This window comes from Euwallacea fornicatus, chromosome 23, assembly GCF_040115645.1.
Source record: "Euwallacea fornicatus isolate EFF26 chromosome 23, ASM4011564v1, whole genome shotgun sequence".
In the NCBI taxonomy this organism is placed as follows: Eukaryota; Metazoa; Arthropoda; class Insecta; order Coleoptera; family Curculionidae; genus Euwallacea; species Euwallacea fornicatus.
Window position 1 is genome coordinate 3,159,476 of NC_089563.1, and position 13,105 is coordinate 3,172,580.

Consider the following 13,105-nt stretch of genomic DNA (forward strand, 5'->3'; position numbering starts at 1 on the left):
TTTGCCCACCCCGCGGCATCAGCAAAACTACTCAGCAGCCAGGCCTGCGCGACTAATCACCTGTTTAGTTGGTCCTGGCAATTCCGTTTGTAATACTTCCGGTTCTTCCTCGGGCGATGGAGAACTGTGTCCATTGACGTTTCCGTTCGTAAGGGGAACCTCTTCGGCTTGGTTGGGTGTCGTCGCGACGGGTTCTGACGGGGCTATAGGTTCTGGTACTGAATCGACGGGAGGAAGGGACAAGGGTGCCAAACTTTCGGACACGGGCTCGGGTAAACTCGGGAGAGATTCGGTAGAGATATCGGGCAGAGAATCGGCCGGAGCCACGGGTTCTGAGACATCCGAGGGCGAAGGAGGGGATGCAGCTGGCACTTCTGCGGGAACGATTTCCAAACTAGCAGCGGGGGTTGGGGGAGGTGTGGAAGGTTCTGCGCTTACAGGGGAAGCAGGGGATTCTTCAGTCTTTTGAGTCTCTGGGGCAGAAACGGGTTCCGCCGGAGGCGGCTCTAGCGGAGCTTCCTCTGCTGGAGGGGGAAGATCTGGTACAACATCAGGCTGAGGTGCAGGAGGAAGGTGCGCTGGTTCTTCTATAGGTTTAACAGTTTCTTCCACAACAAGAGGAAGTGATGCTGGTTCTTCTACGGATTTAATGGGTTCTGCCACCACAGGAGTTTCGGAAGTCACAGGGGATTGTGGGACGGGAGTTAAAGTCTCCGGAGCCGGGATTAGTTCTTGAGGTATGGGTTCAGCCGCAGCTGCAGGGACCTGCTCTGCAACGGGTGTGGCTGAGGTGGTAACGGAAGACTCGACAATTGGAGGAACTACTTCCTCTTTGCCTTCAACTTCTTTAGGTGTCTCTAAAGGAACCTGGCCCGTAGTTAAGGCGTTCTCTGCCTTGGTGGATTCGGCAAAGGCAGTGACGGGTGAGGGAGGATTTGAGGAGGGCAATGGCGGGAGTACTTCCTCAGTACGCACCTCTTTACTTGGCTCTTCCGCTTTAGGTGTTTCAGCGGGGGCCGTCTGAATGGGAGTAGGGGCAGGTTCAGGAGCAGCTTCCTCGATTTTGGGTTCTACTGCTTTCACTTCTTCGGCGGGAGGGGCGGCTTCCGGCGATGCGGGTTTGGCGGGCTCTTCTGTGGGTTTAGCCGGTTCTTCTACTGTTTTGGGCGCCTCTGCCTCCACGGGTTTGGCAACTGGTTCGGACTCGCCATTGGCTACTACAGTGGTTTCTATACTTTCAGTTGGTTTAACTTCCTCGGATTTCGTGGGAGTCTCTGCGGAAACGGGGGTTGCTTCGGCGTTCTGGAAAAAAAAACAATCGAAGATTTTAGATGCACTTTCCTTATTTCGTGTGGTTTATGCTTAGTAGGTAGGTGCTGGTGTATGTGTACCTGTTTACATAATGAGTGGCAGAGTTTCAGGTTAAAGGGTTGGGAATTGGTTTTGCATATTTAAGTAGTATTCCGACTTTAAAAAATACTAATGCACAAGATAAGGAGCTTCGCCATTTGGAAGAGAATATATACACGTACTGTAACTACAACAACCGCCATTTAAGTTTTCCAATGAGCATTTACAAATTTTGGTAATTTCTGGAACATGAAGCAATTGATAAACTGTCGAAATGTTGTGCTTCCAGAACTTTATCTTATGGTTATTGTTTGAAGGTCTAGAGGGTTGACATCTCATGCTGAGGAGAGGGGATCGACTTGAGACCTCCCTCAGGACAGCGTGCAATTTTTCTATTGATTTCGGGAAATCTCATTCTTTGATACTGCTGATATTTCTGGGAATGTCTGCAAATGAAACGGTGCAGATATCCTTTCTCTCGAACATCATAACCGCTCATTCAAGAGAGATGAAAACAGGATATTGCTAAAGCATCTTTTTATAAGGAATATAGAAAAACTTTCTTTTGATAAACGAAATTCGAAACATCACACTAAAATTGGAACACAAACCCTAAGATACAGAACACATTCAGATGTTATTTGTTTATCAAATGCGCTGATGACTAACAATGCTCATAGCAGAAATTGCTGCCTTTAATTGGCATATCTAGAGTTCGGTCCATTAAACATCGCCTGGCAGAAACGTTTTAATGTTCCAGATTATCCCACTGTAAACTCTATTAATAGGTTCATGAACAAAAGGGATTATAGCGGCATAAATACCAATAAACCTATGTTGGTTTAAAGTTTAGACGCGGAGAAATGGTCCAATTATAGACCGCTACAAGAATGTCTGCATTTGGGATGTGGAGACTGGATTTATGGTGATTTAAGGCATAAAACATGACTTAATCGGCAAAACTTGTCGGAACTGCAATCCATGATGTACAGAATGTTTACTATTGAACGCAACTCTTTTCCTTTTCGTAGATTTATTTAAAACAGCAACCCTGATATATGTGCATTCTGCCTAATCTATTTTTAAAACGAAATTTCACTTCTGCCTCCATTGTAAGATTAGAACGTATTATTTATTATACGACGCTCAACCCACTCTCTTCCTATGCGATATAAATTAATGTTTTGCATGAGCGATTGATGCACTTAAACGATGAAAAACGGCCCCGATGTGCGATAGCTCTGACACAATACCCAGCCATATGTGAGATTACAATAGTACCAGTACCAGCTTGATTAGTTATGCTCTACTAGTTAGTACGATCTTTTAATTCACTCAGGCATGCCAAGCAGACTGCATGATACAGTTCACAGAAACAAAATAGCCGGCAGTCGAGGCAACTTGAGATCGAACGAACTCGACGTTCTTCAATTAATCGTAATTCAATACTTATCAATGCGCACATGCAATTCGATAATGAAAAGATGGAAGGTTAGGCGAATGTCAATTTGTCTCTCTTGGAGAGGTACTATTACATATCAGGATTAACGATTTTTTCCACATCGCTAAAACCAAAGCACACAAGCAACACTAATTCAAGAGAAATACTATTCGCAAAACGTTAAACGACATAAAAGGAGTAACAACTAACTAAAATGAGACCAATGTACCCTTATGCGTAAAAGTTCTCCGAAAGCGTGTGAGCAAAGCAGCTTGACTACGACGGCAAGAGCCAGGCTTAATAAAAGGTACGGGGCAACCGACAACAGCGACGAGAGGCAAGCGCCCAACTGCCCCTGGCGCATTGCCGTCCACCAATCGAAAGTGGCTGTTACCTGGGGCGCGGCCTCCATGGTGGCGTTTGACGTGGCGGCGATTGCCTATACTAGCGACAGCAAGACGGTTGCCTCGATATTGTAGGTATGGCGCAACGAGCTGTGTAAATAGAGGTTAAAAATTGTGTTGTTTTTTTTTGACCGGTAAATTCAAGCAATATTCAAGATAAGTTCGGTCCTAAAAATTCTATGGGGTTTACAGAAAATGGTTCACACCCAAGTCAACGTGTGCTGTTCTTTGACATAAATTATCGGACAAAAGTAGTGCACAAAATTCATTGATTATGACAATAACGTGTTTGGCTAATTCATATGCCATTTGAAGTTGTTAAAAATCGGACGGTGTCATAGAAATCAGTCGTTTTGCCATTGTGTAAACAACGGCGACGGCAACCGAAGTTGACATGAGTGTCACGGTGCACAGGCTTGAAAATGGCACCGCGGAGACTAACGAGAGCAAGTAGAATAACACACATATACTATACGTAAAATTACTAAGAATGGGAAAGTCAAATGGTGTTAGATCGAGCTCGCGCACACTCCAAGAGAAACGATTTGATTTAGGAAGATAAATAAGTAAGATAAATAAATTGATGAGACATAAAAAAAGTAATTGATAATTAAAATTGTTACTTATGGAGATTTGGGTGGTGTTTCACCAAGGCGAGGGATTTTTAAATTCGCATACGATTTTCACAGTCTGGACTTCATCTTGGACATCATTCAACCAGCGATCTTCCTAAGAACCGCAAACATTTAAATGATACTATCACTCATGTCATCAAATATTCATCAACAATTATAATAATGCAAATGACGTTTTACGCTTCTGTCTCGAATAGGCAATATTATTTAGCAACGCTATAGATTTAGTTGGTTATAGAAGTAAAGTCGAACATACGCTGAAATGAACTCTTAAGGGCTTATCAAATGTTATGGAACAAAGTCATTCGTGATATTTTGATGTAAAGTTAGATTCGCCGAACGAATATTGATTCCATATCAGAAATTGAAACCATCCTGTGTAAAATTTCTGAATTTTAAAGCAATTCAAATCCTACTAAAGATAATTTTAAATACGTTTCAAGAAAAACAAGGATATTTTGAGCCGCAATCTGAATAATTGTTCCTTTTGAAAAATTGTTTTTTTAAAGACTTAATGAGGTTTCGGCTCGAAAACTCAATTTTTAATAAATATATTTTCTGTCGTTAAAACTACGATGACACAAATTTCAAATTTTTCGAAAAGCTTTAGCATTATTTGTAAAAAATTATTCAGCTCAGAATGAATATTTAAGTAACGCACTATTTAAATAATAAAAAATGCAAAATGAAATCTGGATCAGTTTTGTGATAGTGTGAAAATTTTGAATACTGATTAAAAAATAATAAATTTATAGGAAAGAATTAACACTCTAAAATTCCAGAAGGGTGGGATTTAACAAAAAAGCTATCTTCGGTGCTTTACCAAAAAACAACACAATTCTCTCAAAAACCTCAAACCGTTGTAGAAACTGAACGAAAACAATACCAAAAGCACTGTTCCAAAATGGTCGTCACGTCTTCGCGGATAATTTTTAAGCAATTTACAGAGATTTTCTTAGACCGAACTGAACAGCCTTCTTGTGCCCACTGTGGTTGTTTCTATATTAAATTAGCGACGTCTTGGGACTGAATGGGCGTCGCGGACGCCTCCGGTATTTATAGACAATCTTAGGCTTGGTCCCGTTGCTTGCTGTCGGTACCGCCACCCTATCTATCTTGTGTACGCGTCGTACTCACTGTCTACGTATCGTAATGTCAGCACACGCGGTTATGTGGGGTTCCAGCCAGATTCCTGTACACATGTAGATTCAACATACACGTCTGGCCGTTACAAATGTGCGTTGTATGTCAAGTCCGCGTAGGTGGCAAGTATGGACGGTTTTATTTTTCTCGGTTCACGTATTTTATCATGTCAAAAAGAGATATAAGTAAATGCAACAGTTTAGTTCTGAATATATAGGGTGATTTTTCAGTTGGCAATCCCCTTTATCGGAAAATAAAGCTATGAATCACTCTCTTTCGGCGTCCTTTTTCTAGAAAACTAACGTAAATGCGGAGTGATACAGATTAGAGTTGGTTTCATCACAAAAAAAAATAATAATGGATATATGTATATTAAGCCCCGCGAAGGGGGTTAAGACGGATATTTCAACGACACTTTGTATGTTTCGATAGTCGCAGCGGGTGCATATTCATAGAAGTGACTTCAAGGCATAGAGGAATTTTTGAGCTAATGGCGCCTCGAGTTTTGATTATTTATTTAACGCTTTAAGAATGCATGTTCCCGCAACGGCTCTAGATCTGGCAAATGGAGGGACTTTCTCAGTTGTCGCGCTGCCGCTGCTTCGTTCGTTAAAGACGATTGAAAACTGATTTAAGAATTCTTTGCCGGCGCTTTATCTCTAATAATTGCGAAAATCATCCCGACCCTCACGTGCACACGGCGACACTGTGTACGTTAATTTGTTGCTATCCCGTGGAAAAATCTACCGCCCAACGCTTCAAGGCCTCCGTATTTTCCAATGTTGCGTGGTAAACTTAAAAGAGCAAATTAGACAGGTGGTGATGAGATATAATAAAGACCTGCGTAGTTCCCAGACTTAGTAAACAGCTTAACGAATACACGGTGATGCATCCACGCCCCTGGATATTTGGCAAATTCCTTCGGCGTCAACAAAGCGGGACTGCGAAAACACCTAAAAATATTATTTACTCAAGGTCAAAAAAAAAAAAAAATTATTGTTGCACTATAACGCAGAGTTGCATCCTCGGGGAGGTGGAAGCTTTAAACGGGGACACGTGTCCGAAAAGCTTCCAAAAAGTAAGGTAAGTGAGGCGAGTCAGTAAGGTTTTTTTGAGTACAAAGCCTATTTCCCGAACGTGGGTTGTAAATATTTGCCATAAGTAATTGTGGGATAGTATTATAATTTCAGTTGCAGTGCGTGGGTCGAACCTAAACGCAATTACGCCAGCTTTATAGGAGAGGAAGTGATTTTTACGGGTCGCGACAATAAATTTTGATTGACAACTGATAATAAAATATTATTGCACATTCCTAATACAACAAAAACCTGCAAGAATCTCTTAGAAAGATTTTCTATTCGCGCTGGAAGGCTATAAATAATACATGCTATTGCGCTGAATATTGAGGGGGCACTACGGGCACAAAAGGAAAAACGCCCTGCTGCGAAATGGGTACCATTGTTGTCTTGTTCTTAAAATTAACAATGAATGGAGTTCGAAATCGACGCGTTCCAATACGCGGGTCATCTGCTTGATATTATTAATTATAACGTTAAGTAAATTAGTCAACAAATACATGAGGCTAATAGCCAATTGAAAAATATTCATCTCGCTGCAGTTAATTATACATATAGTCAGATGCATAGCTCATTACCAAGTCAACTAGGCGACTATGTCCGTTGACTTGAAACCGTATATTTCATACCCGTTCGAAAATGGGACGCTTGGAGAGGTTGTTGTTTACAGTGAAAGATATTCAAGTTGGAAAGCAAATGTTTGTTCTGTTTCGGTTAAATAAAATTCTGCACTCGCGTGGTAATATGCGTTTTTAAGCTGCCGCCATTCTATTGTTATTCTATGCTAAGTTAGAAAGCAGCCATTAGCGGTTGCAAGATAACAGTAACTTCCGTTTTTTACTTTTTTTTTTCAGGTGTCATCAGTTAATTCGCGAACGAAAATACTGAGTGAGAGGCATCGCTCAGAATTTGTGGGTTGCATTTTTTTCCCACTCTTTCAGGACACTACTTGCGGCAGACACCTCACTGGATCATCTCGTGATGAACTGTGCTAGTCGTTTCGTCGTTCAAGAACATTGGTAACCGGCAAAGAGCGCATTCAGACTAATGGACATTTTGAAAGAACTTATCCTGTACGAAACATTAAATTATTTTCAGTTTACGATTTTCTCGAAACCATTCCAAAGTTTCAAGAAAGTACTGCTGTACTAACAGATATACGTATTTCATGTACTGTCCCTGGTTGAAAGTGATGAGAAGCAATATTAAGTACGTGCCAAAGTAGATTTGAGTCATGCGCCTACACAAATGTGTATAATCAAAAGCATGATTATACAGGGTTGTCCTAATTCACTGTTTACCTTAAGAATATCAAAAATCCAAAAATGAAAATCTCCCATTTCTTGGACCCACAAAGCTACGTGCCAAAATTTATTAAATTTCGAGTGGTACTAGAATTTAAAAAAAAATCATCAGAAAAATACTTAACAAAAGAGAAAAATGTTAGGTACGGGTCACCACATAGGTTTGAATCATTTTTTTAAAACTTAGTCACATAAAATTCAGTTTTGGTCGCGTTTGGAACTTGACGGACTTCATGGAAAAGTAGAGGAAAAAACTGAAACGTGAACCAGGCATAGCTACCACCACCGCTTCCGTTTCAATTTAGTTGCTTACTTATTAACCTGATCAAATAGAAACTTTTCAAATGACACCACACACTAGATATAGAGCGGAAGTACACCTAACGCAATTTTTTTTTAAAGCGAAACGTGCAAAAATAAAATCAAGGTTCTCTGTATGTTCTTGGTGTGAAAAAATTGCTTGTGTGGGCGGCAGATTGATAAGACGCCATTTCCCACAAACTTGTATTGAGTTGCAAAGTCGTACGTCGTTATTTATGACGCTAGTTGGCCCCAAGAGACGGGGTGGGGCACGGCAAATGGAAGGCCGATTTTTCACCAGATTACTTAACTGGTTGACTTCTTGCATTCAAATCTGCTCACTGAAGAGAGATGATCCGGGCAGATAAAGGACGAAGAGGTCACGTTTATGTCTGAAAATGCAAGAAATGGAACAAGTTTATTCCTCCCTCTCTAGAACGAAATTGCTTGCAAAGGATAGAACTTACGGTAGTAAGAGTATGTTTTTTTTTTACGTTGGAATGCTAGAGGCTGATAAGCGACGCAGTTTTTTTTTAAGGAAGGATGGTATTGACATTCCAATCCCATCGTTTATCTTAAATATTAGCTGTTGATTCTACATTCGCATCCCATTTAAGCCCTTTTTTTATATTTCTCTGATAAATGCACAATATATGCATATTCTGAAAAGATGCTAAAAGACCCTTTTCGAGCATCGGCGACGCATCAATATGACCAGTGAATCGTAGGTTATACGAACTTTTATTAATTTACAAATCGTCCCACTACGCTTAAGTGCAGTTTTGTAAAGGCGCAATTTCTCTCGTTTCGTGCTTCGTAGAAAATTTTAACAGGAACACAATATTTACATATTTGGGGCCAACAGAGATATCTGGGCAACTTTTTGAGTAACGGCTTATTTTTACTCTGGAAGTTTCACGGAATTTTCGAAATGCATCTCTTGGTCCATAGATCAATTTCTAATGTTTCAGGTAAAAGGTTAGGAAAAAAATTGGAACAAAAGAAAACGGTTTCTTTATTGGTTAAATTTATATGGGCGATGATGTTCTGCCTTTGCGTAATATAATTTTTCTGAATAACGAATAAAATAAAAATACGTTGATGATTTTTTTAAAGTAGAACTTTGTAAAAGAGTATAATGAAAATACAATTAATAATAAGCATTGGGAAAAAATGTCCAAAGTGCGTAACATCAGGCTCTGGATAAAATGGCGAATAAAATATATATCCATTGGTTGGCATATATTTTCCTTATGTACAGTAACCTAATGTTAAATAAATTGAATTTTAATTCAACATGAGCGACCTCTTATTAAAATGTGCTCACCATTGTCATTTCCGAAATAGCAATATATTTTCGTTAAACGGCTGCTCTAAAACTGATCATATGCTCTTGTAAACGAGTAACTTCTACTAGCAAAATTGCAAAAATAATACGGATTGCTAATCATCTAATAATACTATTATCCTGTGAATAATACGTCACACACGAAATTCAGTGAAGAGAGGCAAAGTTGTACATGATTCTACATGAGTGCTTTCATATACCCCAAGCTCTCGGGCCACCTCGATATTAAAAATAAAAGTGAACTTCGGTTAAGGAGATAAGAAAATCCTTTAAAATAAACCAAGAGTCTTCTCGGGCGGTTTCCTTTGGAATGTTAAGCCAGCCAGAACCATATGATCTAAAGGCTGCATTGATAAAATGATTATCAATATCGAATTATTGTAACGTTATAGAGCAGCACGTGGGTAGCTGTCATAAATGAAAAGGTGCTAATTGCCCATAAACACAATTTTCACGTAGGATTGTCGGGTTTACGCTGTAGGAGTTGAAATATGGTAGCTATAAATATTCCTCTATTTTTAGCCACCTCTTTGTTTATTTACTACATCTCCAAAGACACGCTGGAGCGATTCGCGAACCCTTGATAAAGTCTGCAGGAGCAAGGCCGAATCAACGGCCACGGTCCAATTGATGACCATTAAGACAGGCCAACGATATATGTATCTTAATTACCACATCATCTATCATGACCACTGCAACGATTATCGTCACGTTCGCTCAGACCAAAAGCGACAGTCTGCAAGAACAATAAAATTAAATAGAATCGCCTTCTTAGCCGTACGAAACGAAGACCAGACAAAGTTGCCTGAGCATGCTGCCATTTGTGTCTTGTCACTGCAAATGCACGCGACGTGGGATGCACCAGACCAGCATGTTGCCAAATCAAAAAAATCAGTTTTTGCTTTTAGTACATGTACGGCAACAAGATGAGTGGGCCCTATTGAGGAAGTTAGTCTTTGTTGAGGCAGAATAGCAACAACTCTTGAAACTATGACGCAACGACGAATAAATTATTAAACAGAGTCACCTACGCAACCACCAAAAAAGAAAGTGCACCAACCAACAAATGGCAACAACGCTAATAAAAGAGCAGGAGCAGAGGCGCCAAGAACGCACACCAGAGAGCGTAGGACAGGACCCTGCCGGACCTATCCCAACATGTGGCCGATTGTCGTCTAATCTAAAAGTACGCAGGCTCACGATGCCTGCGAAGGCGGCCCTATTCAATTTCAACTTTTGCCGCCGGCAAATTCGAACAACTAGCAGGAATGTAGAAATGAACTGATATGATATTACGCTCGCTGTGCAGTGTTAGTAACACCATCTAGTGGACCGCTTGCCAAGTACGAACTGTACAGGCGCCGTGATAGATGTCGCTGCTGCACAAAAATAATGTAATATTTTCTCTCCCTGATAAAATGCATATACAAGCCTATTCAAGTTATGACGAGGGCTATTATCATCAATTATGGTTTTTTGATGAGTCTTACGGAGGCGTCTAATAAAAAGTTTCTACTTAAGCTTAAGGGTTCTCCAAAAAGGGTCGTTTTGTTGTTTGTTTAGCAATTCTAGCATTTTTGTTTCCACGTTTTCCGTTACTTTGCACCCACTACTTTAAGGCTGAAGTGGCTTTGTGGTGGTGTTTCATTGCATGTTTGTTTTTGACATAACCAGGAGGAAAGATTCGTTCTTTTAAGGGTCGCTTTTAGTCATCTTAATTATCTTCATTAAAATACCAACCTCATCAATTTTATAGGAATTTCGTATTTGGTTGATTGATATCACGTTGTAGTTAGATGTAACTAAATATATAGTTTCCTTACCTAAATAAGCAAAAACCAGTTAAGCCTGTGTAGACCAAGTGACCATGCGCCCGTGTCTTAGTTGTGCTCACGCGTGGTTATTTATCATCTACTCGTAGATTCAGGTTAAACTAAGTTATATTTAGTATTTTGTTCAAATTTTTACCGTGAAGAACCTGAGGTGGAGAATGATATTCTGATGTATTCTGGTAAGTATAAAGCAAATGAACTCTCCACGTTAAAAACGTGTCGAAAATAGCGCTAAAACAAATAAAACTTACCTAACAGCAATTGATATACGCACGTGCAAAACTTCATATACTAAATTTCTGATACAAGTCAATACGGGGATAATCACAATAGTTATATTAATTTCTATCATCAATTCTAGGGTGAGTGACGAAAATGAACTAAAACTTCTAATAAATTGGCCATTTTATTACATGCTATTTGTGTATATAAATATAGAGAAAAATATGTTTAAAATCACCAATCAATTAAAATGAATTCGTTTATACAATTCCGCAAAGAGAGAACCTCGGGGAAATATAACGTAATTAATTTGTTAATGGAAGTCAAAATGTTGGTAAAAATAATTGATATTCCACTCAATTATTGTAATAAAAATCTGCAGCAAATAGGTCCTTTTATAAAAGTCATAAATCAGAAGATCTTAGTAAATGGATTCGCTTATAGTGGCCAAAAATCGTTGAAAAACTGGCAAGAATTTAGCAAATATCACGGATACTTTTATTATTTATTATGGACAAAATGCCCGGAAAACCGTGGACACTTGGCCAGTTTATAGCGTTAAAATCTTCATAGAATAAACGATAATGGACACATTCATAAACATGAAAAATGTTGGGAAATATCCGGGAGTACGAAATAAATCTGTTGAAGGTGAAATGTTTTGAACATGTTTATACTCGTTTAGAATAGTCACAAGAATACTCAAAAGTTTTTTGAAGATCCAGGATCACAATAGTGTATCGTGGTGAAAATTACCCGGAAAATCAAGAATAATTTAGCCCATTTAGAAAAAAATATTGGCAAAAATTACTGGTCAAACTGAATCTCCCAATTGGCACGATGAAGAAATATGGTTCAGAGTATATACATGGGAATATTACTACATCGCCGACAATCATTAACTGTATACTTGTAAACTACCTGCCTGTGTGTTGGCTATTACAAATTTGTTATACAAAATTGATAAAAGATTTTGAAGATGCCTTGACTCAGTACTTCTCGTAGCAACAAATCACACATCAGTTCCGGAAACACGAATTATTATTATTATTGCTATTCAAAATTATACGATTCGTATAATTTAATAGTCTTATATGAAAAGCAGATATCGAGACAGTTCTTAAAGGGGACAAATCCTCTATGCAAATGTTCTTAACGAATTCGAGCAGAAACGGAAAATGTTTGTTCCGTTTATGTTATGATTCATTGAAGATTTGTAGAAGACCAAATTATAATGCCAATACATTACCTTCGCAAAGTAATTTTATTTTACGAGGACATGTACAGCATTTTCCGTTATACTTGCGTCAGTCGTTCCAGGTATTACTGCCCGTGGCCTCCAATCGTATAAAATCAAATTTCCTTCTCTAAACGCTTAGGGCCTTTTATCTTGAAATTCTCTTTTAGTTTTGTTCGAGCTCACATGAGTGGAAACTTGATAGGCAACTTCGAACAAAATGTCAACAAAAAACGTGAAGTCTGAGAAAATGGAATGAGCTTGTTAGACGTCAGCTAAAAATAAGTCCATTAACGAGGAGTTTAGCGAAATTTCATCCCTCCTTAGCTAACTTTAAAGTAAGTTAGTCGAAACCCTAATTTCCATAAAGTGTCGTAGACGGCTCATTAGATCCCTTGTTCTCTGGGAGTCTCTAAGATCATTCGATGGCACTTACGTGACGAATTGAAACGCTCTTAATTTGGCTTTCATTCTGCTCAATTTGCCCTGGAGACACACAGGGGGAAATTATCGAAAAGTACGGATCCGCCCTGATGTTTACAATTATTTAGATTATAGAATCGTGTAAGGATGTCAGCGTTAAATAGTCTATCTAGGTACCACACCCATCCATGAACATGCGGTTTCTTCTGTACGTTCCTCCGACTTAACCTTGGCAGAGAACCTTAACACCGCTAAGGACGATAAATTTAAGCTTTCAATACGTTGGTATTAAAAGTTATTATTAAACATGCTAAACTGTCGTTTTAAACGGCAATAACCGTAGAAGCTTTAACGTGCCGTTAAGGTAAGGCTACATGTCTAATTTAATTC

The 13,105-nt window shown here is 39.2% G+C and overlaps 1 protein-coding gene and 1 long non-coding RNA gene across 3 annotated transcripts in view; one reads left to right on the top strand and one right to left on the bottom strand.

The window, feature by feature from the left end:
* Window positions 1–13,105, bottom strand: part of LOC136346594 (uncharacterized) — a 54,202-nt gene that overhangs the window by 3,520 nt on the left and 37,577 nt on the right. For both annotated transcript variants that reach the window (XM_066295906.1, XM_066295907.1), the window contains exon 5: window positions 61–1,302. In XM_066295906.1, coding sequence (XP_066152003.1) covers window positions 61–1,302 — 1,242 coding nt within the window. The remainder of the gene's footprint in view (window positions 1–60; window positions 1,303–13,105) is intronic.
* On the top strand, window positions 5,569–7,151 carry LOC136346609 (uncharacterized). The gene is made up of 2 exons (XR_010733333.1): window positions 5,569–6,056; window positions 6,904–7,151. It is a non-coding gene; the product is annotated as an uncharacterized lncRNA (long non-coding RNA).